At 44.0% G+C, this 25,442-nt stretch overlaps 1 protein-coding gene across 1 annotated transcript; it reads left to right on the top strand.

Annotated features, from left to right (window-relative positions):
* The first annotated feature begins 535 nt into the window (after positions 1–535).
* LOC139543980 (endothelial differentiation-related factor 1 homolog) lies at positions 536–24,328 on the top strand. Its single transcript, XM_071350587.1, has 5 exons — positions 536–888; positions 22,514–22,565; positions 22,704–22,864; positions 23,510–23,603; positions 23,761–24,328. The coding sequence occupies exons 1-5, from the start codon at positions 811–813 to the stop codon at positions 23,820–23,822; spliced, it is 447 nt and encodes a 148-aa protein (XP_071206688.1). The 5' UTR covers positions 536–810; the 3' UTR covers positions 23,823–24,328.
* Positions 24,329–25,442: the final 1,114 nt, after the last annotated feature.

Below are 25,442 nucleotides of genomic sequence, written 5' to 3'. Positions count from 1 at the left end.
GGGATATTTTGTAGTATCAAGCTATATGCAATGAGTTACTGTATATATACACACATCATTGACTGGAACATGGACATTTCCTTGGTTCTCAGGCACTTTCTTTCCAACAGAAGAGGTCGCTGTAGCTCTATGGTATTTGCCTGTTAACGAGGTTGTTTTCAATAAAGTTTTGGAATTGGAAGACGCGTCGGTGGGTCACTGACGGGTGAGTCTTTACTATAAAGGTTAGGAGTATTCGATTATGCTGAGACGCGGGGCACCGGTCTATGACCCATGACGTGGACGGTCAAAAGCTGTAAGGGAAGAGCGCCCTTCTCAAATCGAACCGTAGTCTGCGCCGCTCGTTAATGTTGTCAACAAGGTGCATCGTTCAGAAACACATATTTTTTCCATAAAATATATATTTGAATTGTCAAACTAGTTTTCATTGGAAAGGCAGATAGAGTTATCAAAAGCAATCAATTTTGCATGTGAAAACGCAGAATACTACTCATTACTCCAAGTGATTAATTACGTCACTTATGTTTTGAACAGACTTCGTCGTGGGCTTTGAACGGCACTCGGCTCACGCCCGGGGCAGTCCGGTTCCAAAACGAATGCAAACTACTTTCACCCAGTTAAACTCCTCCCACCGGAGTAAAACCATAAACGAACCCTCTAAATGACTCCGTCGTTTGTCAGCGCAAGCGTAGCAAAGTAAGCCTTACGTCGCCCTACATTGTCAGCTATCGTTTCGATATCCCCGGCTGATAGGGTTATATTTGTATATACAGTTATTGTCGTAACGTTAAGGTAATAATCCCTGGGAAAATGGCAGAAAGCGACTGGGACACTGTAACTGTGTTGAGGAAGAAGGGTCCGACTGCTTCCCAGGCCAAATCTAAGCAGGTACAGTACGGTTAGTCAGCTAGCGTTAGCTATAGCAGCTAACATTAGCCAACATGTGAACATGCGGTTGAATCCAACCTCTGAGCGAGCCCATGTTGGCTACACACGGTCACTGCCTGCAGGCAACCTTACTAATATTATACATCTCGGGGGACAACCTTCTCGCTAATCTTTGGAATTTCCTGGTCGGTAAAACGATTGACGTAGACAGAAAACGACTGTTTACATCTAGCTAATCATTTGTCTAACGTCGATTAATTATATTTTTATTCACTTTAGTTTTAAGGACCAAACATTGAAATCGGTTTAATTTTGAGTTAACCAGTTAAATGTAACTAAATGCAATCGAAATGTGAATCTGCATAATCCCCCATAATAATGATTTAGCTACACTCAGGGCCATAATAACTAGTAATGCTGCATACTCAAAGGGTAATCTCACCTTTCTGTTAAAAAAGGTTATTGCCGAGGTGTACTCACTTGCGCACACAACCAAGTAACGTTACACAGTACAAATTTGATAAATGTAATATCTTGTGTATTTCCTACAACAAAACTGTATGAATAAGGCTTGAAATATGCTTTCAAATATATACTAAACAAAAATATAAATGCAACATGAAGAGTTCTCATGTTTTAATGAGCTGAAATAAGATCCCACACATTTCTCTCAGATTGTGCACATTTTTTTTTACATCCCTGTTAGTGAGCATTCCTCCTTTGCTAAAATAATCCATCCACTTGACAGGTATGGCATATCAAGGAACTGATTAAACAGCATGATCATTACACAAGTGCAGCTTGTGCTGGGGACAATAAAAGGCCACTCATATGTAGTTGTCACACAACACGATGTCTCAAATTGAGGGAGTGTGCAATTGGCATGCTGACTGCAGGAATGTCTACCAGAGCTGTTGCCAGAGAATTGAAGGTTAATTTCTCTACCATAATTCGTCTCAATGTCATTTTAGAGAATTAGCACTACCTCCAACTTGCCTCAGTCGCAAACCACGCGGAACCACACCAGGACCTCCATCCGGCGTCACCTGCAGAATCGGCTGGGGGGGGGGGTGTATTTATGTCTGCAATAAAGTCCTTTTGTGGGGGAAAACTCATTCTGATTGGCTGGGCCTGGCTCCGCAGTGGGTGGGTCTGGGTCCCAAGTGGGTAGGCCTATACCCTCCCAGGCCCGCCCATCCATGTGAAATCCATAGATTAGGGCCTAATTAATACATTTCCTTATATGAACTGTAACTCAGTACAATCTTTGAAATTGTTGCATGTAGCGTTTATATTTTTGTTCAGTGTAGTATAATCAAATTTATAAAAACTAAGATTCCACAACTGTAAAATACAGTTGTAAAATACAGTTGTATGTTTGGTGTTAGAGAAAAGGTGCATCTTTTCCGAAGGTCACTCTTGATCAAAACGTCTGCCCCCATTGCTGTGAATGTCTAATTACTCTAGCTTGGCTTCCTGATGTCGTTAGGAACTCGCCCTTCATCTCATATTAATCTTGTCCGTCTGAGTGTTTTCTGTTTTAAAATGAAAAATATTTTAGGTGAATGGCTATTAATCGATCTCTGAACGTGTAACCGTGAGGAAACCACTCTCTCCTGCTGCGCTATGATGTAATGATTGCAGGCATGTGCTTTGTCAGTGGCTGTGATGTAGGGTTCAGCCAGGAGTTTATGGACAGTCAGTCGGGAAAGCAAATGAAATGGGAGTAACATTCCAGCGTAATGTGGTTTCAGATTTTACATCCTAAGTCACACAGGCTCTGAAAATATACTGTCTTGGTGGAAACCAGAGCTATTTCTCACTGCAAGCCATTACAATCTACGGTGTCCACAGATCGATTTTATAAGCAAAAAAGTCGGCCAGAACCACGCAGGTCCTCTAAAAAGGGGACTTTACATCTGAGAGTTTAATGGATGGAATGTTAGCATGAGTTTGGCTGCTGTGGTGATGGCAATTTCCCCCCCCCTGTTGAGGTGTTGCATTCAAGGCAACTAGTTAACAACATATTTGAGTTAGTGTTAAAAATGGGCATGGAAGCTGATTGGCAATTAGAAACAGCTGGTGTTTGTTGAGTTGCTACATTAGGGAGCTGCTTTCAAGGCAATTAGTTAGCGGATGCATTCAAGACTAGTCGTCTTCTGAATTTGTTATTTCTTTCACTTTGGTTTCCCATCGTTTCCCAAGGTTGCTTAGCAGTTCAGACGTCTTTTTCTGTTCCGTATTGTTTGTGTCCTGTATATATATTTACACCTCTCTTCACTTATCTTTTATTTATTTTATCATCCAAGAACTCAACTACAAAAGCTTTCCTGCAAAAGCTTTCCTGCAACCCGCTTCACCAATTACTAAAAAGTAATATTTACCTCAAACTGAAAATCCATCGTGGAAGCCAGCCAGGGGCTAATTCAGAAGCTAGCCTGAAAGCTAACCAGTAGCTATTCCGATAGCTAGCCAGAAGCTAATCTGTAGCTGCCCCGAAATTAGCCGGTTTGCTGGCTAGCGCTGGTTTTCAGCTGCCCTCGTGTTGTGGTCATCAGCTATTCCTCTAGCTCGATAATCTACCGGCACTTTTGTGCAACGCGACTCGGACCGGAGCATTCCGGGACTTTTCTTCTCTCTCAGTTTCCCCGGATTCCAGCCGCAGGCTCTGGTCACTTGCACCTTGACTTCGCAGCTAGCTAGCTGCAAACCGTGTGACGATTGGCTTACGTCGACCCCGGAGCAAACTCAAATCATCCTGGAGCTAGCCAGCTGAGGAGTTCCATCACCATCCGGACACGTTTCTTTTGTTGCTGCTGCAGATACGGAACCCCACCGGGCCTTCACGTCTGACTGCCGACGTTATCTGCCCGAGGGATTTATCCAACTGGCACCTCCGTCCCGACGTTACCTGAACGCTCACCTGAGGCCCGCTAATCGTTAGCTGTCTTATCGGCTGCTACCTGAATAAGCATACCGGACAACTATTATTTATTTTTATTTTTATTTTTTATTTATTTTTTTTCTCCTTGGGTCACTATATCTATTCTGCCAATTTGGATTGATCCCCTCTTCCACACGGAACCCCACTACACGGAACCCCACTAACTTACCGACGGAAACGCACGAGGTATCTACAAACAGACCTCCATCCCATGCTGCTACCGACAGCCACATACCCGGCCAGCTGTCTGGATCGCCACGACCCCAACCAACCTCTACTCACTGGACCCTTATTGATCACCCGATTAAGCATGCCTCTCCTTAATGTAAATATGCCTTGTCCATTGCTGTTCTGGTTAATGTTTATTGGCTTATTTCACTGTAGAGATTCTAGCCCTGTTCACTATACCATATCCAACCTCTCAGTTCCACCACCCACATATGCGATGACATCACCTGGTTTCAATGATGTTTCTAGAGACAATATCTCTCTCATCATCACTCAATACCTAGGTCTACCTCCACTGTATTCACATCCTACCATACCTTTGTCTGTACATTATTCCTTTAAACTATTTTATCGCCCCCAGAAACCTCCTCTTACTCTCTGCTCCAGTAGCTCTAGGCGACCAATTCTCATAGCTTTTAGCCGTACCCTTATCCTACTCCTCCTCTGTTCCTCTGGTGATGTAGAGGTGAATCCAGGCCCTGCAGTACCTGGCTCCACTCCTATTCCCCAGGCGCTCTCTTTTGATGACTTCTGTAACCGTAATAGCCTTGGCTTCATGCATGTTAACATTAGAAGCCTCCTCCCTAAGTTTGTTTTGTTCACTGCTTTAGCACACTCTGCCAACCCGGATGTTTTAGCCGTGTCTGAATCCTGGCTTAGAAAGACCACCAAAAACTCAGATATTTTCATCCCCAATTACAAGATTTTCAGACAAGATAGAACGGCCAAAGGGGGCGGTGTTGCAATCTACTGCAAAGACTGCCTGCAGAGTTCTGTCTTACTATCCAGGTCTGTTCCCAAACAATTTGAACTTCTACTTTTAAAAATCCACCTCTCTAAAAACAAGTCTCTCACCGTTGCCGCCTGCTATAGACCACCCTCTGCCCCCAGCTGTGCTCTGGACACTATATGTGAACTGATTGCCCCCCATCTATCTTCAGAGTTCGTGCTGCTAGGCGACCTAAATTTGAACATGCTCAAAACCCCAGCCACCCTACAATCTAAGCTTGATGCCCTCAATCTCACACAAATTATCAATGAACCTACCAGGTACCACCCCAATTCCGTAAACTCGGGTACCCTCATAGATATCATCCTAACAAACTTGCCCTCCAAATACACCTCTGCTGTTTTCAACCAAGATCTCAGCGATCACTGCCTCATTGCCTGTATCCGTAATGGGTCAGCGGTCAAACGACCTCCACTCATCACTGTCAAACGCTCCCTGAAACACTTCAGCGAGCAGGCCTTTCTAATCGACCTGGCCGGGGTATCCTGGAAGGATATCGATCTCATCCCGTCAGTAGAGGATGCCTGGTCATTTTTTAAAAATGCCTTCCTCACCATCTTGAATAAGCATGCCCCATTCAAGAAATTTAGAACCAGGAACAGATATAGCCCTTGGTTCTCTCCTGACCTGACTGCCCTTAACCAACAGAAAAACATCCTATGGCGTTCTGCATTAGCATCGAACAGCCCCCGTGATATGCAACTTTTCAGGGAAGCCAGAAACCAATATACACAGGCAGTTAGAACAGCCAAGGCTAGCTTTTTCAAGCAGAAATTTGCTTCCTGCAACACAAATTCAAAAAAGTTCTGGGACACCGTAAAGTCCATGGAGAATAAGAACACCTCCTCCCAGCTTCCAACCGCTCTGAAGATAGGAAACACTGTCACCACCGACAAATCCACTATAATTGAGAATTTCAATAAGCATTTTTCCACGGCTGGCCATGCTTTCCATCTGGCTGCCCCTACCCCGGACAACAGCACTGCCCTCCCCTCTGCTACTCGCCCAAGCTTCCCCCATTTCTCTTTCTCCCAAATACAGTCAGCTGATGTCCTAAATGAGCTGCAAAATCTGGACCCTTACAAATCAGCCGGGCTAGATAATCTGGACCCTTTCTTTCTAAAACTATCTGCTGAAATTGTTGCCACCCCTATTACTAGCCTCTTCAACCTCTCTTTCGTGTCGTCCGAGATCCCCAAAGATTGGAAAGCAGCTGCGGTTATCCCCCTCTTCAAAGGGGGGGACACCCTTGACCCTAACTGCTACAGACCTATATCTATCCTACCCTGCCTTTCTAAGGTCTTCGAAAGCCAAGTCAACAAACAGATTACCGACCATTTCGAATCCCACCACACCTTCTCCGCTATGCAATCTGGTTTCAGAGCTGGTCATGGGTGCACCTCAGCCACGCTCAAGGTCATAAACGACATCGTAACCGCCATCGATAGGAAACAATACTGTGCAGCCGTATTCATTGACCTGGCCAAGGCTTTTGACTCTGTCAATCACCACATCCTCATTGGCAGACTCGACAGCCTTGGTTTCTCTAATGATTGCCTCGCCTGGTTCACCAACTACTTCTCTGATCGAGTTCAGTGTGTCAAATCGGAGGGTCTGTTGTCCGGGCCTCTGGCAGTCTCTATGGGGGTGCCACAGGGTTCAATTCTTGGACCGACTCTCTTCTCTGTATACATCAATGATGTCGCTCTTGCTGCTGGTGATTCTCTGATCCACCTCTACGCAGACGACACTATTCTGTATACTTCTGGCCCTTCTTTTGACACTGTGTTAACAACTCTCCAGGCGAGCTTCAATGCCATACAACTCTCCTTCCGTGGCCTCCAACTGCTCTTAAATACAAGTAAAACCAAATGCATGCTCTTCAACCGATCGCTGCCTGCCCCTGCCCGCTTGTCCAACATCACTACTTTGGACGGTTCTGACTTAGAATATGTGGACAACTACAAATACCTAGGTGTCTGGTTAGACTGTAAACTCTCCTTCCAGACTCACATCAAACATCTCCAATCCAAAGTCAAATCTAGAATTGGCTTCCTATTCCGCAACAAAGCATCCTTTACTCATGCTGCCAAACATACCCTTGTAAAACTGACCATCCTACCAATCCTCGACTTCGGTGATGTCATTTACAAAATAGCCTCCAAAACCCTACTCAATAAATTGGATGCAGTCTATCACAGTGCCATCCGTTTTGTCACCAAAGCCCCATATACTACCCACCACTGCGACCTGTACACTCTCGTTGGCTGGCCCTCGCTTCATACTCGTCGCCAAACCCACTGGTTCCAGGTCATCTACAAGACCCTGCTAGGTAAAGTCCCCCCTTATCTCTGCTCGCTGGTCACCATAGCAGCACCTATCTGTAGCACGCGCTCCAGCAGGTATATCTCTCTAGTCACCCCCAAAACCAATTCTTCCTTTGGACGCCTCTCCTTCCAGTTCTCTGCTGCCAATGACTGGAACGAACTACAAAAATCTCTGAAATTGGAAACACCTATCTCCCTCACTAGCTTTAAGCACCAGCTGTCAGAGCAGCTCATAGATTACTGCACCTGTACATAACCCATCTACAATTTAGCCCAAACAACTACCTCTTTACCTACTGTATTTATTTTATTAATTTATTTTGCTCCTTTGCACCCCATTATTTTCTGTCTCTACTTTGCACTTTCTTCCGCTGCAAACCAACCATTCCAGGGTTTTTTTTAGTTTTATTTTACTTGCTGTGTTGTATTCACTTCACCTCCATGGCCTTTTATATTTTTATTTTTTTATTTATTTATTTTATTTATTTATACATATATTTGTTTGCCTTCACCTCCCTTATCTCACCTCACTTGCTCACATTGTATATAGACTTATTTTTTTTTTTTCACTGTATTATTGACTATATGTTTGTTTTACTCCATGTGTAACTATGTGTTGTTGTATGTGTCGAACTGCTTTGCTTTATCTTGGCCAGGTCGCAATTGTAAATGAGAACGTGTTCTCAATTTGCCTACCTGGTTAAATAAAGGTTAAATAAATAAAATAAATAAAAATAAAATAAAAAATTGACGGAGGTTGTTTTGAGTCGAGCAGTAACGCTCGCGCACACACAGTACCAGTCAAAGTTTGGACACCTACTCATTCAAGGGTATTTCTTTATTTGTACAATTTTCTACATTGTAGAATAATAGTGAAGACATCAACAATTAAATAACTGATATGGAATCTTGTAGTAACCAAAGTGTTAAACAAATCAAAATATATTTTATATTTGAGATTCTTCAAAGTAGCCACCCTTTGCCTTGATGACAGCTTTGCACACTCTAAGCATTCTCTCAACCAGCTTTGAGGAATGCTTTTCCAACAGTCTTGAAGGAGTTCCCACACATGCTGAGCACTTGTGGCTGCTTTTCCTTCACTCTGTGGTCCAACTCATCCCAAACCATCTTAACTGGGCTGAGGTCGGGTGCTTGTGGAGGCCAGGTCATCTGATGCAGCACTCCATATCTCCTTGGTCAAATTCTAAATAAATCAGCAAAGCACCATACCACCACCTCCATGCTTCACGGTGGGAACCACACATGCGGAGATCATCCGTTCACCTAATCTGCGCCTCACAAAGACACGGCGGTTGAAACCAAATATCTCTAATTTGGACTCATCAGACCATAGGACAGATTTCCACCGGTCTGTCCATTGCGTGTGTTTCTTGGCCCAAGCAAGTCTCTTCTTATTGGTGTCCTTTAGTAGTGGTTCCTTTGCAGCAATTTGACCATGAAGGCCTGATTCATGCAGTCTCCTCTGAACAGTTGATGTTGAGATGTGTCTGTTACTTGAACTCTGGTTTGGACTCCCGAGTGGCGCAGCGGTCTAAGGCACTGCATCTCAGTGCTTGAGGCGTCACTACAGACACCCTGGTTCGATTCCAGGCTGTATCACAACCGGCCGTGACTGGGACTCCCATATGGCGGCTCACAAATAGCCCAGCGTCGTCCAGCTTTGGCCGGTGTAGGCTGTCATTGTAAATAAGAATTTGTTACATCCATTGAGGATTACAATAGTTCTTCAATGTATTAGAAAAGTCTTTCCAGCTCTCTCCCTTTTGACAAGCACTCAGCATGAAAGGGAAAAATGTCATGCTCTGATCCAGTGGAAACGTCATAAAATCGGCCTACCTGATTACTTATCAATGCTTAACTTAAATAGGTTCCGGTACTCATTTTGGGTGCTGGTGCTGTTTATATTTAGGTGCAGGTGCTCCACAATACTCTTGAGCTGAAGCATTAGAACATTTTGAGGTGCCGGTACTCAGCTACTGTGAACTCCTGACCTAGTCAAGGACTGCTTCTTATACCTTGCGCAAATAACCTACAGTTGGGTGTGTCACAATGGAAACTGAGGGCCCAGAATATTTTATGCAATGCTGCAAATTCGCTAGCACAAGCTTCATCCGGACCAAAGATAATAGTTGATACAATGTCTGAAGTTCGACTACACATGGCCTGTCTGCAACAATGTGATTTATAGAATATTTATATTTTCTACTTACATGGTTGGCAATTAGTTACTTTTTAGGTTTATTTTTCATTTGGATAGAATTGATTAACCACATGGCAATGATTGAGATATAAAGACATTATTATAAATTAAATAACTTTCACAAAAATGTGCATATTTAAACCTTAACTGGCACACAGATCGGGTAGAAATGGTAAGATAAATTGGCATTCCACATGAAAGGTGGCAGACTCGTGTAGCCTATTACCACCTACTTCAGGAGAGTAATGGCAGACTGCGACAGGAGGAGGAGAATAGTTGGGTCAGATTGTTTTTTGTTGGTTATCTAGATCTCTGGGGCCCTCGAGGCCTTTGTCTTATTTCATCAAAACTGTAAGCTTAAAGCATCAGGCAAACTCAATGCATATACAGTGGGGCAAAAAAGTATTTAGTCAGCCACCAATTGTGCAAGTTCTCCCACTTAAAAAGATGAGAGGGCTGTAATTTTCGTCATGTGTACACTTCAACTATGACAGACAAAATGAGAAGGGGAAAAAATCAGAATCACATTGTAGGATTTTTTATGAATTTATTTGCAAATTATGGTGGAAAATAAGTATTTGGTCAATAACAAAAGTTTATCTCAATACTTTGTTATATACCCTTTGTTGGCAATGACAGAGGTCAAACGTTTTCTGTAAGTCTTCACAATGTTTTCACACACTGTTGCTGGTATTTTGGCCCATTCCTCCATGCAGATCTCCTCTAGAGCAGTGATGTTTTGGGGCTGTTGCTGGGCAACACGGACTTTCAACTCCCTCCAAAGAATTTCTATGGGGTTGAGATCTGGAGACTGGCTAGGCCACTCCAGGACCTTGAAATGCTTCTTACGAAGCCACTCCTTCGTTGCCCGGGAGGTGTGTTTGGGGTCATTGTCATGCTGAAAGACCCAGCCACGTTTCATCTTCAATGCCCTTGCTGATGGAAGGAGGGTTTCACTCAAAATCTCACGATACATGGCCCCATTCATTCTTTCCTTTACACGGATCAGTCGTCCTGGTACCTTTGCAGAAAAACAGCCCCAAAGCATGATGTTTCCACCCCCATGCTTCACAGTAGGTATGGTGTTCTTTGGATGCAACTCAGCATTCTTTGTCCTCCAAACACGACGAGTTGAGTTTTTACCAAAAAGTTATATTTTGGTTTCATCTGACCATATGACATTCTCCCAATCTTCTTCTGGATCATCCAAATGCTCTCTAGCAAACTTCAGACGGGCCTGGACATGTACTGGCTTAAGCAGGGGGACACGTCTGGCACTGCAGGATTTGAGTCCCTGGCGGCGTAGTGTGTTACTGATGGTAGGCTTTGTTACTTTGGTCCCAGCTCTCTGCAGGTCATTCACTAGGTCCCCCCGTGTGGTTCTGGGATTTTTGCTCACCGTTCTTGTGATCATTTTGACCCCACGGGGTGAGATCTTGCGTGGAGCCCCAGATCGAGGGAGATTATCAGTGGTCTTGTATGTCTTCCATTTCCTAATAATTGCTCCCACAGTTGATTTCTTCAAACCAAGCTGCTTACCTATTGCATATTCAGTCTTCCCAGCCTGGTGCAGGTCTACAATTTTGTTTCTGGTGTCCTTTGACAGCTCTTTGGTCTTGGCCATAGTGGAGTTTGGAGTGTGACTGTTTGAGGTTGTGGACAGGTGTCTTTTATACTGATAAGATAACAAGTTCAAACAGGTGCCATTAATACAGGTAACAAGTGGAGGACAGAGGAGCCTCTTAAAGAGGAAGTTACAGGTCTGTGAGAGCCAGAAATCTTGCTTGTTTGTAGGTGACCAAATACTTATTTTCCACCATAATTTGCAAATAAATTCATTAAAAATCCTACAATGTGATTTTCTGGATTTTTTTCCCCTCATTTTGTCTGTCATAGTTGAAGTGTACCTATGATGAAAATTACAGGCCTCATCTTTTTAAGTGGGAGAACTTGCACAATTGGTGGCTGACTAAATACTATTTTGCCCCACTGTAGTTGATTTTATTTAGTCACATAGGGTGTGACTATATATGGAAAAATACATGTAAAAAAAAAAAAAAAAAAAGGTCAAACGAACAGACTACTTTAGTTTTTTTTTGGCAGGGACAGCCCTAGTGCATATGTATGAATCTGTCACTTTTTTTTTATCCAACATTGTAAATATAATCGATTTTATAAACTGGGTGTTTTGAGCCCTGAATTCTGATTGACTGACAGCCGTGGTATATCAGACCACATACCACGGGTATGACATTTAATTTTTTCTGCTCTTATAGAGTACCACAGTAGGAGTCTCAATACCCATAAAACCTAGCGGTCACACAGGGACATTTTTCCAACCGCTTTTCCCATAAGGGATTTTAGAAACTTAAAATAAGGGCTGTGTAGTGTAGGCTTACCCTAGCATTTTGATAAGTGTACATCTCTCTAGGACTTGGTGACTTGCCATGTAATTAAGTTTTTTAATAAACATTCAATTTATTCTAAGGTTACAAAACAATAACTTTTTCATAGCATGTTGGTCTTCAAATTTTTACTAACTGATAACTTAAACATCAGGGATGGGCAACTTTGGTGGGGGCCACAAACACGGAACTCATGAGGCCCCCCCCAATAACAGGCCAATATTCTTCATAGTTTAGCACATAAAACGTGGTAATTGCCTACAATGACTATAATCCATTGCGCATCTACTTGTCCGGTCTTTCTTTTACTCCTGCTACGGAAGAAAGAAAAATGCGTGATCGTGAGGGGATATAGAGAGCCGCGGTTGCTTTGCAAATTATCTCTTCCTGAAAATACATTATTTAAGTGATAGTTGGTATTCAGCAGTCTTAAAAGTATACTTTACTTTAAGAACTACAAAAGTGATTTTGTCAGACAGCATAGCCAGCAACTCTATAGAGATGACTTGGATTGAAATGTAAAACAAATGTACTCTACACAACTTAAATATTTTAATGTTACTAAGTGATAAGCAGTAGTGGGCAGTCACTACCATCATGGGACTTTTGTTTTATTCTGTTACAGCATTCAACCCAAATAAATTGAAACAACTTCAAAAAGCACTAATCGCTCAGCACTAGGCCCTTGCTTCCGGGAACCACTGAAGACCCCCGTATTCAGTCAGAAAGCTTGAAGAAGATGTCACCATCCAAGCCCATTTCACAGCATGCAGGGGCATGATAGAGAGATGACAAAATGCATTTTAGCTTTCATCACCAAAGCCATGTCCGCATTCACTGCACATGTTGCTGAACAATTCAACCCTTTTGTTAGTGTCTGATAGATGAAAATTCACATACAAATATTCAGTTCGTAAGCATTGACACTAATACCTCGAGTCCTGTGGTGAACGACTGCTGTGCAAGGTATTGGGCGACCACTTTCTTACCTGACCCATATTCACAAAGGGTCTTCCGAATAGTGATCTAGGACCAGCTCCCGCTTGTTAATGTAAACATTCATTGTGATCTAAAAGGCAAAACTGATCCTAAATCAGTGCTCCTACTCAGATGCTTTATATAGGGCCCTGGTCTGTTAGCATGCTTCTTTCTAGTGATCTATAGCCCTCATCTGAAATGCAACACCAACATGAATTAACCCAGTCAGTACAGTAACTTAGTTAACTAATGAAACACTCATGTAAATTTGCCAAATTATACCAAAACACAACCTGTTGCCAGTAGGGGAAAAAAGGGTAATTTTTCTTGACAACTTTGTCACCAGTGCATCAAAACCGTCAGTGTTCACAATAGTCAGTCATATAGCTAGCAAATATATTGTTATTTTCTAGAAACCTAGCAACAGTCCACTTAGCTGGCTACGGTAGCGAACTCTGACTGATGGGAGTTGGCTAACGTTACATGACTTTCCCCCAGCAGTTTCAATCTAGCTAGCAGCATTTTTTATCAAATGGATAGCTATCCATTTGTTTTCTCCTCACATCTAAAGCTGCCTAATACAGCTTGCTAGTTTCTAGTAAAGTAGGATGAATAAGTCAGAAGCCAGCTAGCAATGCCAAGTTCATGCCTTTTACCAACAAAAATCATGGACACATATGAGACAATTACCTTTTAAGCAGATAATTTGTTTTATTCGAGACTTCAGGCCGGGGAGTAATAGCTACTTGTTTGTAGAACCAGCATCTTCACCAGATGTTGTCCCCAGTCAGCTCCAGAGTTTTTTTTTTTTTTTTTACCTCGAATGAGCGTCACAGGCTGCATCATGCTTACTATTTTACAAGGGGGCTATATTCTATTTATTTTGGCAACATGGCCTTAAAAAACATTTAATGAGTTTAAGGACCAGACATTGAAATTGGTTTAGAATGAGGAACTGAAATGGATGTGAGAATGAGGGGAATGAGAATGGACCGGATGATGCCGAGGGCTGCAGATGAAGGATCCAGAGTTTGATCCTAGAGTAGGGTTGAGCGATATTTGGGGAGACCCCATCTACGATATGCAAATTCCAAATCTGGCACATACCATCATGGCCAACTACTCATCCCAAGCTTCCAATTTCCCCCCCCCCCCATAATCATTTTGCACTGTTAATGATTAGATCATTCCAGACTGCAATTTCTGCTTATTTATGATAGTCACATTCTCATTTAATAATCTTAGTATAGTGAAAAGGGCTTAGTTAATTCATTTAGACGCTACAAGCTTGGCACACCTGTATTTGGAGAGTTTCTCTCATTCTTCTCTGCAGATACTCTCAAGCACTGTCTAGTTGGATGGGGAGCGTCGCTGCACAGCTATTTTCAGGTCTCTCCAGAGAAGTTCGATCAGGTTCTAGTCCGGGCTCTGGCTGGGCCACTCAAGGACATTCAGAGACGTCCTAAAGCAACTCCTGTGTTGTCTTGGCTGTGTGCTTAGTGTTGTTGTCCTGTTGGAAGGTGAGACTTTGCCCCAGTCTGAGAATCTGCTCCAGAGCTCTCAGGACTTCATCAAGGATCTCTGTACTTTGCTCTGTTCATCTTTCCCTCGATCCTGACTAGTTTCCCAGTCCCTGCCCCTGAAAAACATCCCCACAGCATGATGCTGCCACCGCCATGCTTCACCATAGGGATAGTGCCAGGTTTTCTCCCGACGTAATGCTTGGCATTCATGCAAAAGAGTTCAATCTTGGCTTGACCAGATAATCTTGTTTCTCATGGTCAGAGTCCTTTAGGTGCCTTTTGGCATACTCCAAGCGGACTGTCATGTGCCTTCTACTGAGTGGCTTTTGTCTGGCCACTCTATCATAAAGGCCTGATTGGTGGAGTGCTGCAGAGATGGTTGTCCTTCTGGAAGGTTCTCCCATCTCCACAGATGGAACTCGATAGCTCTGTCAGACTAACCATTGGGTTCTTGGTCACCTCCTTGACAAAAGCATTTCTCCCCCGATTTCTCAGTTTGGCTGGGCGGCCAGCTCTAGGAAGAGTCTTGGTGGTTCCAAACTTCTTCCATTTAAGAATGATGGAAACCACTGTGTTCCTGGGGACCTTCAATGCTGCAGAAATTATTTGGCATCCTTCCCCAGATCTGTGCCTCGTCACAATCCCGTCTTGGAGCGCTACGGACAATTCCTTTGATCTCACGGCTTGGTTTTTGCTCTGACGTGCACTATATTTGTATTTATTAGGGTTCCCCATCAGCGGCTTCCTTGGCAGCAGCTACTCTTCCTGGGGTCCAAACACGTTAAGGCACTTTATATTACATATAAAACAAAAGATAACGCTACATCATACTTTTATTACACCACTACTTATCTACAATACAACATGTATAATATTATGTGTGTGCTAGGGCTTGTGCTTGTATGAGTGTCTGTACCTTTGTCTCTTCGATCTCCGCTTCACCCATAAGGTACATTTTTATTAATTAAAAAAAAAATCTGATTGCTTGCATCAGTTACCTGATGTGGTATAGTTCATGTAAACTCAGCAAAAAATAGAAACGTCCTCACTGTCAACTGCATTTATTTTCAGCAAACTTAACATGTGTATGAACATAACAAGATTCAACAACTGAGACATAAACTGAACAAGTTCCACAGACATGTGACTAACAAATTGAATGTGTCCCTGAACAAAGGGGGGGTCAAAATCAAGAGTAACAGTCAGTATCTGGTGTGGCCACCAGCTGCATTAACTACCAGATTTGCCAGTTTGTGCTGTGAGATTTTACCCCACTCTTCCACCAAGGCACCTGCAAGTTTCTGGACATTTTTGGGGGGAATGGCCCTGGCTCTAGCACTCACCCTCCGATCCGACAGGTCCCAGACGTGCTCAGTGTGATTGAGATCCGGGCTCTTCGCTGACCATGGCAGAACACTGACATTCCTGTCTTGCAGGAAATTACGCACAGAAAGAGCAGTGTGGCTGGTGGCATTGTCATGCCCAGAGTTACCTCCATCTCTGGCGTATCTGATGTCCCTTGTGTCTCTGAGACTCCTTGGAGCGGGTGCTGCAGGTCGTGGTGGGCCCCCTTTACGTGCATTTAAGGTACTGCAGTGCAAGCTTGGCCGCCATAAGCCCATCCTTGGGCTCGTGCTCTCGGACCCAGGTTCGAATATCGTGTGGTAGAACTTGTAGAAGTTGCTCGGATGATGACCTCACCGATTTCGTCCTGTGTCTTCTCCGGTCTAACCCATCGTCGGTAGAGACCCTTGAGGCGGTGGTACGTCTCTGTCGGCGACTCACCCGGTGGCGTCGATGCAGCTCTGAAGCGTTGACGGTAGGTCTCTGGGGAGATGTCGAACTTCACCAGCAGCGCCTCCTTCAAGGCCTTGTAGACGTTGGACAGCCCCTCATCCATTGCTGTGTAAGCCTCTAAGGCCTTGCCCGTTAGCAATGGGACAAGCCTGCCGGCCCACTCTACCCCTGGCCACTGCCACGTCTTGGCCATGCGCTCAAACCTCAGCAGGTAGTTTTCAATGTCCTCCCCCTGCTGGTATGAGGGCATCTTTGGCTCCTTCCTCAGGAATTCTGGAAGATGGATGTTAACACTGCTGGACTGGTCTCCTGGTGCTGGCCTCATTACTGCTTGGGGAGCCTGCTGTGGAGTTGAAGTCCCTGCTGCGTCGAGCCTTTGTCGTCCTGGTGTTGGCAGACCCAATCTCGGGCTCTCACTGACGAGTTCCGCTTGGTGAGGAGCTGTGAGGATAGATTGGCGTAGGTCCCGTAACTCCTGCTTGAGGTCTTCGTCCCTCTCAAGGCAGGTGAAAAGTTGCTGGAAAAGGGCTACCATGGTTGGGTGTGGTTCTGGTCCCCGAACTGCTCCTTCAGTCAGCTGGTCTTTTATGGCTGTATCTGCTGGTTCAACCGGTAGCTCAAATGGTTCTGGTTGTGTTTGGCCCCTTGGTCGGGCTCCTAGTTTCTCATACTTGACCTCTTCTTCACCAGACGATTCCATGGTATTCCACCCCGTTTCAACTTCAGGTACTTTTTCTGGCAGTTGATGCTGCTGCTGATTAACGTAATCCTGTACGCATTCCTTTAACTCTCGTTGGAATTCACTGATTTGCGGTGCGCCATCCCAACACTGCCACCATATATCACGTAGAGTAGGCCAGAAGGCTAAACTGGAAAACCTAACCTCTATCAAAATAAAAAGATGGCGAAGCCGCAAAAGTTATTCTGTGCAAGGGTGTTTATTTACAAAGTGATTCCGGAACAAAAACAACAGTACTGCCATCAAACATATACCTTATGGGCCAGCTAAAAACAATGCTACCCCATCCACAGCTCAATCCAAAATGCCTTCCCATGAACTGAAAGAGAGGCTCCTTTTGTAGGGCTAGCCCCTCCCCTCAGAACAATTAACCCTAATTAATTGAGCAATTACCTATACAAACCTACATTTTCCATTTAACTAAACATACTAAAGTATATACATTGCAACATGTTTTATGAAACAATATCACAATATAACATTTACAAAATTACATCACTACTGACAGTGTCTTTCAATATGCCCATTTTACATTAATGAGCCATTTGGGACAGGCACTACAAAGTCAGCCCAATTCCCTTAGCTCGGGTCCTTATCCAGCATACCCGGAAGCTACAGAGATGGAGAGAGAGAGAGGAACAGAACAAACAAACGCGCTCATCCACAACATCGATAAGTATAATAAATATTGCTTATATTAACTATGAACACTGACATAAGTGTGAAATGTATGTAGTAAGACAGAGAAGTTAACTTGTGTGTCGACCCACATTGTTAACTTATCTGATAACGGAGCAGGGAGGAGTGATGAATGTGTGCGTGCGTTAAAGTACCAAATGCTGCCCGCGGCCAGTGACGGACTTCTACGTCACAGTTGGGTAGAGGAAGAAACTGAGACAGGCAATCGGCTCACTGATTTGAGCGAAGGTCACAGCTGTGAGTAACAGGCCGATCCGCAGCAGGCACATATAGCTGGCTGAGCGGATGTTGCCGACAATAGAATGTGAGGCACTGCAGGGATGACTGTCACAGGACCAGTGGCGAAGATGGAGGTTGTCACTGGTGGAGAGGGTGGGTGTGTCACCATGAGAGCAGTGGTCACGGGCCAGCGGGGCCTGAGGTGGGGCGAGAGGACGGCAGTGGTAGAGGGTGAGCCACTGCACTGGGCCCGAGGTGAGGAGCGAGGTCGTCACTGGCAGATGGGTGAGCCGCTGCAGTGGTCACAGGGCCAGTGAGACCTAAGGGGAGGAGGGGGACGTCACTGGTAGAGAGAGGGGGTGAGCCGCTGCAATTGCAGCGGACATGGGGCAAGCGGGACCTGAAGGGGAGGAAGCACAGGCTAGGAGGCCAGAGTAAGAGTGGCCAGCATTGAATACTGAACAGAGGCAGTCGGTTCACTGAACTGGGACAGGGTCGCAGCTGGGAAGGGGAACCAGAGTCTGACAATATCGCAGGCAAGGTCTGTGAGATGGGAGGTTAGCGAAATCTGAGGGAAAAGAGGTCAACACTGGCAGATAGCGGGTGAGCTGCTGTTGGAGCAGTGGTCACGGGGCCAGTGAAACCTGAGGCGGGGAGCGAGCACAGGCAAGGTAGCCTGGAGGCCAGAGCAGGCAAAAAAAAAATCAGTTGCACCGCTGGTGAGAGGATGAGGTAGAGGAAGCAGTATGCTGGGCCAATTGTGCGCCGCCTCATGGGTCTCCCGGTCGCGGCCGGCTGCGACACAGCCCGGTATCAAACCCAGATCTGTAGTGATGCCGCTAGCACTGTGATGCAGTGCCTTAGACCGCTGCACCACTTGGGAGGTCTGTTTTTAAATAGACTTAAGTATCAAAGTAATTGATTCCATACTATAGTATCAAAAGTGTAAATAATTTCAAAGTATTAAAGCAAAGTAATTCAAAGTATTAAAGCAAAAAACATTTTTTTTTTTTTTTACATTTACAGATAGCCAGGGGCATGCTCCAACACTCGGACATAATTTACAAACAAAGCATGCATTTAGTGAGTCCACCAGATAAGGCTGTAGGGATGGTACCATTTTATTGTCCTGCTAAGCATTCAGAATAAGTAAAGTTAAATTTTCTTTAGTACAATTTGTCAAATATAAATAGTAAAGTACAGATATGTAGTACTTTCAAGTATTTTTACTTAAGTACTTTACCACTGAGTAGAGGTTAGTGAATGAGACTTGATGGGAGCAGGTGAGAGATTCAACAAAAGATTAGTGATGTTACCTTTGATACCGGCAAGCCAAGGCATGCATCGAAATTCCTAAGCAGTTTACTTTGTATCACTATCAGAAGCAGCTTTATTTTGTCTAACTTCCACCTGACTGGTTTGGTATTGGTTTCAGTAGAAGATAGGCTACCCTGCGCACGCACTACGGCCTGTGCAACATCTATAAGTTGGCACTACACTGTGGATCAAAGCCTCAAGTAATGAACCTATTTGTGACAATTGGCTGGAAATGCTCAATGCGTCAGGAAGCTTATTTTCCCCATCATTACAATTAACTTGCTCAGCAAAACTTTATAAGGCTAGCATTGCAGTGTCACGCAACATGCACTGCAGAACAAAGAGGAATGTTAGTTCGGTCATATTTTAAGTAGGATGGCAGTGGCGATTTAAGGAAAGTGACAGGTGTGTGGAGGCTGAATAGCAATGAGTTGCAGCTGATACTTGTTGAGGACCTGCGTTCAAGGCAGCTAGTGTAAATGTTGCAAACAGGTGTGGAGGCTGAATTAGTAGCAGCTGGTGCGTGTTGGGTTGCTAGGGAGCTGTGTTCAAGACAACTAGTTAGTGGTTGCATTCAAGCTGACAGGAAGAGGTAAGAGAGGCCCATCTGTCTCCCTACAGCAGGTGCTGGTTTTTTTGCCCACAAAGCAAGGGCTTTTGGATGGAGGTCAATGACTAATTTGGTCAACAACAAAGAATAATGGTTATTGATGACGTGAGGTTTATTGATTGAAGAGAAGTTTCGTAATGCTTAGGTTGTTACGAGCGTACTGATATAGTTGTAACGCGTGTGCCCAAGAAGGTAAAGGTAACCTGCCTAAATGACTATTGCCCCGTAGCACTCATGTCAGTAGACATGAAGTGCTTTAATAAGGCTGGTCATGGCTCACATCAACACCATCATCCCGGAAACCTTAGACCCACTCTAATTCGCATACTGCCCCAACAGATCCACATATGAGGCAATCTCAATCGCACTCCACACTGCCCTTTCCCACCTGGACAAAAGCAACACCTACAGTTGAAGTCGGAAGTTTACATACATCTTGCCAAATACATTTAAACTCAGTTTTTCACAATTCCTGACATTTAATCCTTGTAAAAAAATCCCTGTTTTAGGTCAGTTAGAATCACCACTTTATTTTAAGAATATGAAATGTCAGAATAATAGTAGAGTGATTTATTTCAGCTTCTATTTCTTTCATCACATTCCCAGTGGGTCAGACGTTTACATACACTCAATTAGTATTTGGTAGCATTGCCTTAAACAATTTAAACTTGGGTCTAACATTTTGGGTAGCCTTCCACAAGCTTCCCACAATAAACTGGGTGAATTTTGGCCCATTCCTCCTGACAGAGCTGGTGTAACTGAGTCAGGTTTGTGGGCCTCCTTGCTCGCACACGCTTCTTCAGTTCTGCCCACTAAGTTTCTATAGGATTGAGGTCAGGGCTTTGTGATGGCCACTCCAATACCTTGACTTTGTTGTCCTTAAGCTATTTTGCCACAACTTTGGAAGTATGCTTGGGGTCATTGTCCATTTGGAAGACCCATTTGCGACCAAGCTTAAACTTCCTGACTGATGTCTTGAGATGTTGCTTTAATATATCCACATAATTTTCCTCATGTTGCCTCCTCTATTTTGTGAAGTGCATCAGTCCCTCCTGCAGCAAAGCACCCCCACAACATGATGCTGCCACCCCCATGCTTCACGGTTGGGACGGTGTTCATCGGCTTGCAAGCCTCCCCTTTTTTCCTCCAAACATAACGATGGTCATTATGGCCAAACAGTTCTTTTTTTGTTTCATCAGACCAGAGGACATTTCTCCAAAAAGTACGATCTTTGTCCCAATGTGCAGTTGCAAACCGTAGTCTGGCTTTTTTATGGCGGTTTTGGAGCAGTGGCTTCTTCCTTGCTGAGCGGCCTTTCAGGTTATGTCGTTATAGGACTTGTTTTACTGTGGATATAGATACTTTTGTAACTGTTTCCTCCAGCATCTTCATAAGGTCCTTTGCTGCTGTTCCGGGATTGATTTGCACTTTTCGCACCAAAGTACGTTCATCTCTAGGAGACAGAACGCATCTCCTTCCTGAGCGGTATGATGGCTGCGTGGTCCCATGGTGTTCATACGTACGTACTATTGTTTGTACAGATGAACGTGGTACCTTCAGGCATTTGGAAATTGCTCCCAAGGATGAACCAGACTTGTGGAGGTCTACAATTTTTTTTTCTGAGGTCTTGGCTGATTTCTTTAGAATTTCCCATGATCTCAGGCAAAGAGGCACTGAGTTTGAAGGTAGGCCTTGAAATACATCCACAGGTACACCTCCAATTGACTCAAATGATGTCAATTAGCCTATCAGAAGCTTCTAAAGCCATGACATCATTTTCTGGAATTTCCAAGCTGTTTAAAGGCACAGTCAACTTAGTGTATGTAAACTTCTGATCCACTGGATTTGTGAAACAGTGAAATAATCTGTCTGTAAACGATTGTTGGAAGAATTACGTGTGTCATGCACAAAGTAGATGTCCTAACCGACTTACCAAAACTATAGTTTGTTAACAAGAAATTTGTGGAGTGATTGAAAAACGAGTTTTAATGACTCCAACCTAAGTGTACGTAAACTTCCGACTTCAACTGTATGTGAGAATGCTGTTCATTGACTACAGCTCAGCGTTCAACACCATAGTGCCCACAAAGCTCATCACTAAGCTAAGGTCCCTGGGACTAAACGCCTCCGTCTGCAACTGGATCCTGGACTTCCTGACGGCCGCCCCCAGATGGTAAGGGTAGGTAACAACACATCCGCCACGCTGATCCTCAACACAGGGGCACCTCGGGGGTGCGTGCTTAGTCCCCTCCTGTACTCCCTGTTCACCAACGACTGCGTGGCCAAGCACGACCATTAAGTTTGCGGACGACACAACAGTGTCACTGATCACTGACAATGATGAGAGAGCCTATAGGGAGGAGGTCAGAGACCTGGCAGTGTGGTGCCAGGATAACAACCTCTCCCTCAACGTGAGCAAGACATTGGAGATGATCGTGGACTACAGGAAAAGGCGGGCCAAACAGGCCCCCGTTAACATCGACGAGGCTGTAGTGGAGCGGGTCAAGAGTTTCAAGTTCCTTGGTGATGTGGACACCATCATGGTCCAAACACACCAAGACAGTTGTGAAGAGGGCACCGCAACACCTTTTCCCCCTCACGAGACTGAAAAGATTTGGCATGTGTCCCCAGATCCTCAAAGTTCTCTCCTGAATTTTTGTTAATTAACACCATTTAAAAACGTTTGTTTTTGTAGCTGGCCTGTGTTTGGATTCTGTGTTGTATCCGCCTCCTGGCCTGGACTACTCATCATCTATACTAGCTAAATGTATCCCTTTGTTATGGAATGGTATAGTAAAGTGTTGAATAATGTACTATGTTATCTCTAGGCTATCACAGCTGCACAGAGACGTGGAGAAGACCTCGATACTACCAAGAAATGTAAGCCTTTATTATAAATAGCAATTCAAGTGCAATCCACCATCTCCCCTACTTGGTCTGGAACATGATGCATTGATTTCTGAATGAAATTATGCTATGGCTTGTTTACTAACCACGCCAATTCATCTGTGTCCACAGGGTCTGCAGGGCAGAACAAGCAGCACCTGGTGACCAAGAACACCGCCAAGCTGGACCGGGAGACAGAGGAGCTGCAGCACCTGAGGGTCTCCCTGGAGGTGGGAAAGGTTATCCAGCAGGGCCGCCAGAACAGCGGCCTCACCCAGAAAGATCTGGCCACTGTGAGTAAAGCTGCTGCAGACCCACATGACTCATTAGGACAGTGGTATTAAACTTTTTTCAGTGAGGATCTCAATTTTTCGGCCAGAAATTCTGGGGACCCAATGTTTTTCGCAATAACGTTTTGTGACCACCCCACCCCAAATATTATGACACAACCTTAAAATTGGTACATTTTAGATTTTTTCATTAACAAATAACCCTCAATTCATTACATTTTAATCCCTTATCAAAATGAAAAGAAACCAATAAATATATACATACAATAATCCGTACTATTCATATGTATTCATTTTTTATTTTTTGGGGGGGGGGGGGCCCACTGCAGTTCCCCTCGACTTTGAATACCACAGCATAAGGACATTGCATTTCTGTAGTCAGAATTTCTGTGGCTTACTCTCCTCGTCTCCTCTACATCTGTACTTAATTGAAAACACAGGGTAGGTGAGAACAATGTCCAATACATTCACATCTGTACAGCTGTGTAGAGGAGGACACTTTCGAGATGTATCTAATCATGTGTATATGTAGCTTAAATGAGATTGCCTCTGATGACTGACACTTCAACAGTTTTTGACTGTAGGTCTAAATATTATGTTTTTAGGTTACTGATTTCTTCTGATGTCTCTCTTGGCTTTGACTTTCAGAAAATTAATGAGAAGCCTCAGGTCATTGCAGACTATGAGTGTGGAAAAGCAATTCCCAACAATCAGGTCATGGGCAAAATTGAGAGGGCAATCGGTGAGTGGAATCTGGGACAGACTGTCACTGACATTGTTAATAATCAACCCCTATGTTTTATCATGTTTCCGAGTAGCATAATGCCACCTTATTCATCAGTACTTTTCATTTTACCATTGGTCCTTGTTTGTCCGACGTCAAACATTTTTGTTCTCAGGTTTGAAGCTGCGCGGGAAAGATATTGGACTGCCTCTGGAGGCAAAACCCAAGAAGAAATGAGGACAAAGCCTCGAAATCAGCCCCCCCTTCCCCCCATCTCTATCCCCACCTTCCTACTCCCGCTATGACCCTGCCTCCCTTAACTCTCCTAACCCCCTTCTCTCTCCTATCACCCTCCTCTACCTGGGCTGATCTCCACCTGTGTCCTGCTACAGGACCTGGTGATCCACCACGTTGCAAGCTGCATATACTGACAAATCATCACAAATTACTTCTTATAATCAATGAATAAACAACTGAATGCATTGCAAAACTTGCTAACCAAAAGTGCTCTGAAATGAAAAAAATTCTTTAACATTTTTGGGGGATTGTTGAAACAGACAAGGTGAATTTTACCATGGCCATGTGCATTGACTCTAACATACATTTTTTTCGGAACATGTTCTTTTTTATCCATTTTGAAAGTGCTTGATTGCAGCCTTTTCACACACTTTGCGTCACTATGATATGGACATGTCCTACTGCTGTAGCTTGGTTTTGATCTTCAAATAAAGTTTGACAGTTTACTTGTGTGTCATCTGTTGGTAATTTTGAAGAAAACATAACACATTCTTTTTTTACCCCCTTTTTCTCCCCAATTTCGTTGTATCCAATTGTTAGTAGTTACTGTCTTGTCTCATCGCTACAACTCCCGTACGGGCTCGGGAGAGACGAAGGTCGAAAAATAATTGAGGAGGTGATTTTTTTAAAAAATTTTATAAAGACGAAAATCACCAGGAATTCAACTAAAGATTAGTTTAATTTAGGAAATTTGTTCCAAATGGGAAGAAAAATATGCTTTTGGTCATGTAGTGTATGTGGACACCTGCTCGTCGAACATCTCATTCGGAAATGATGGCCATTAATATGGACTTGGTCCTCCCTTTGCTATAACAGCCTCTACATTTCTTGTGCTGACGTTGCTTCCAGAGGCATTTTGTGAGCTTGTGTGGCCTACCACTTCGCAGCTGAGCCGTTGTTGATCCTAGATGTTTCCACGTCACAATAACAGCACTTACAGTTGATCGGGGCAGATCTAGCAGGGCAGAAATTTTACAAACGGACTTGTTGAAAAGGTCCTATCTAGTTGCCTACCCCTGATGTACAATGTATTTAAAACAACCATGATTTTCTATGCTTTTTTTCTGCAAAGAAAGCATTATGCCAAGTAAAGGGAAATTAAACAAAGGGCAATTTTCCTGTGTTTGCGGAGTCGCATTCATGGTAAACGCTGTATATGTTGGCTCAATTGGAAATGACCTTTAAATGTAAATTGCGCAAGAGCGCTGAACTTAAGCGTTACGGATTTAATCCAGCCCTAAATGTGTGGGGATGTGGGTTCTGTGGGTGAATTATGAGTAGGGCCATACGTTTCTCTTGTAACCATGAGTTGTGTGGGTTGGGGTCAACCAGTGTTCAACACATCCAACATCAAAGGTTCTCAATACTTGTTCAATACCACCCTGCATACCACTGCTGGCTTGCTTCTGAAGCTAAGCAGGGTTGGTCCTGGTCAGTCCCTGGATGGGAGACCAGGTGCTGCTGGAAGTGGTGTTGGAGGGCCAGTAGGAGGCACTCTTTCCTCTGGTCTAAACAAAGATCCCAATGCCCCAGGGCAGTGATTGGGGACACTGCTCTGTT

This window comes from Salvelinus alpinus, chromosome 18 (assembly GCF_045679555.1).
Source record: "Salvelinus alpinus chromosome 18, SLU_Salpinus.1, whole genome shotgun sequence".
Lineage (NCBI taxonomy): Eukaryota > Metazoa > Chordata > Actinopteri > Salmoniformes > Salmonidae > Salvelinus > Salvelinus alpinus.
This window is presented reverse-complemented; position numbering and strand designations above follow the sequence as displayed.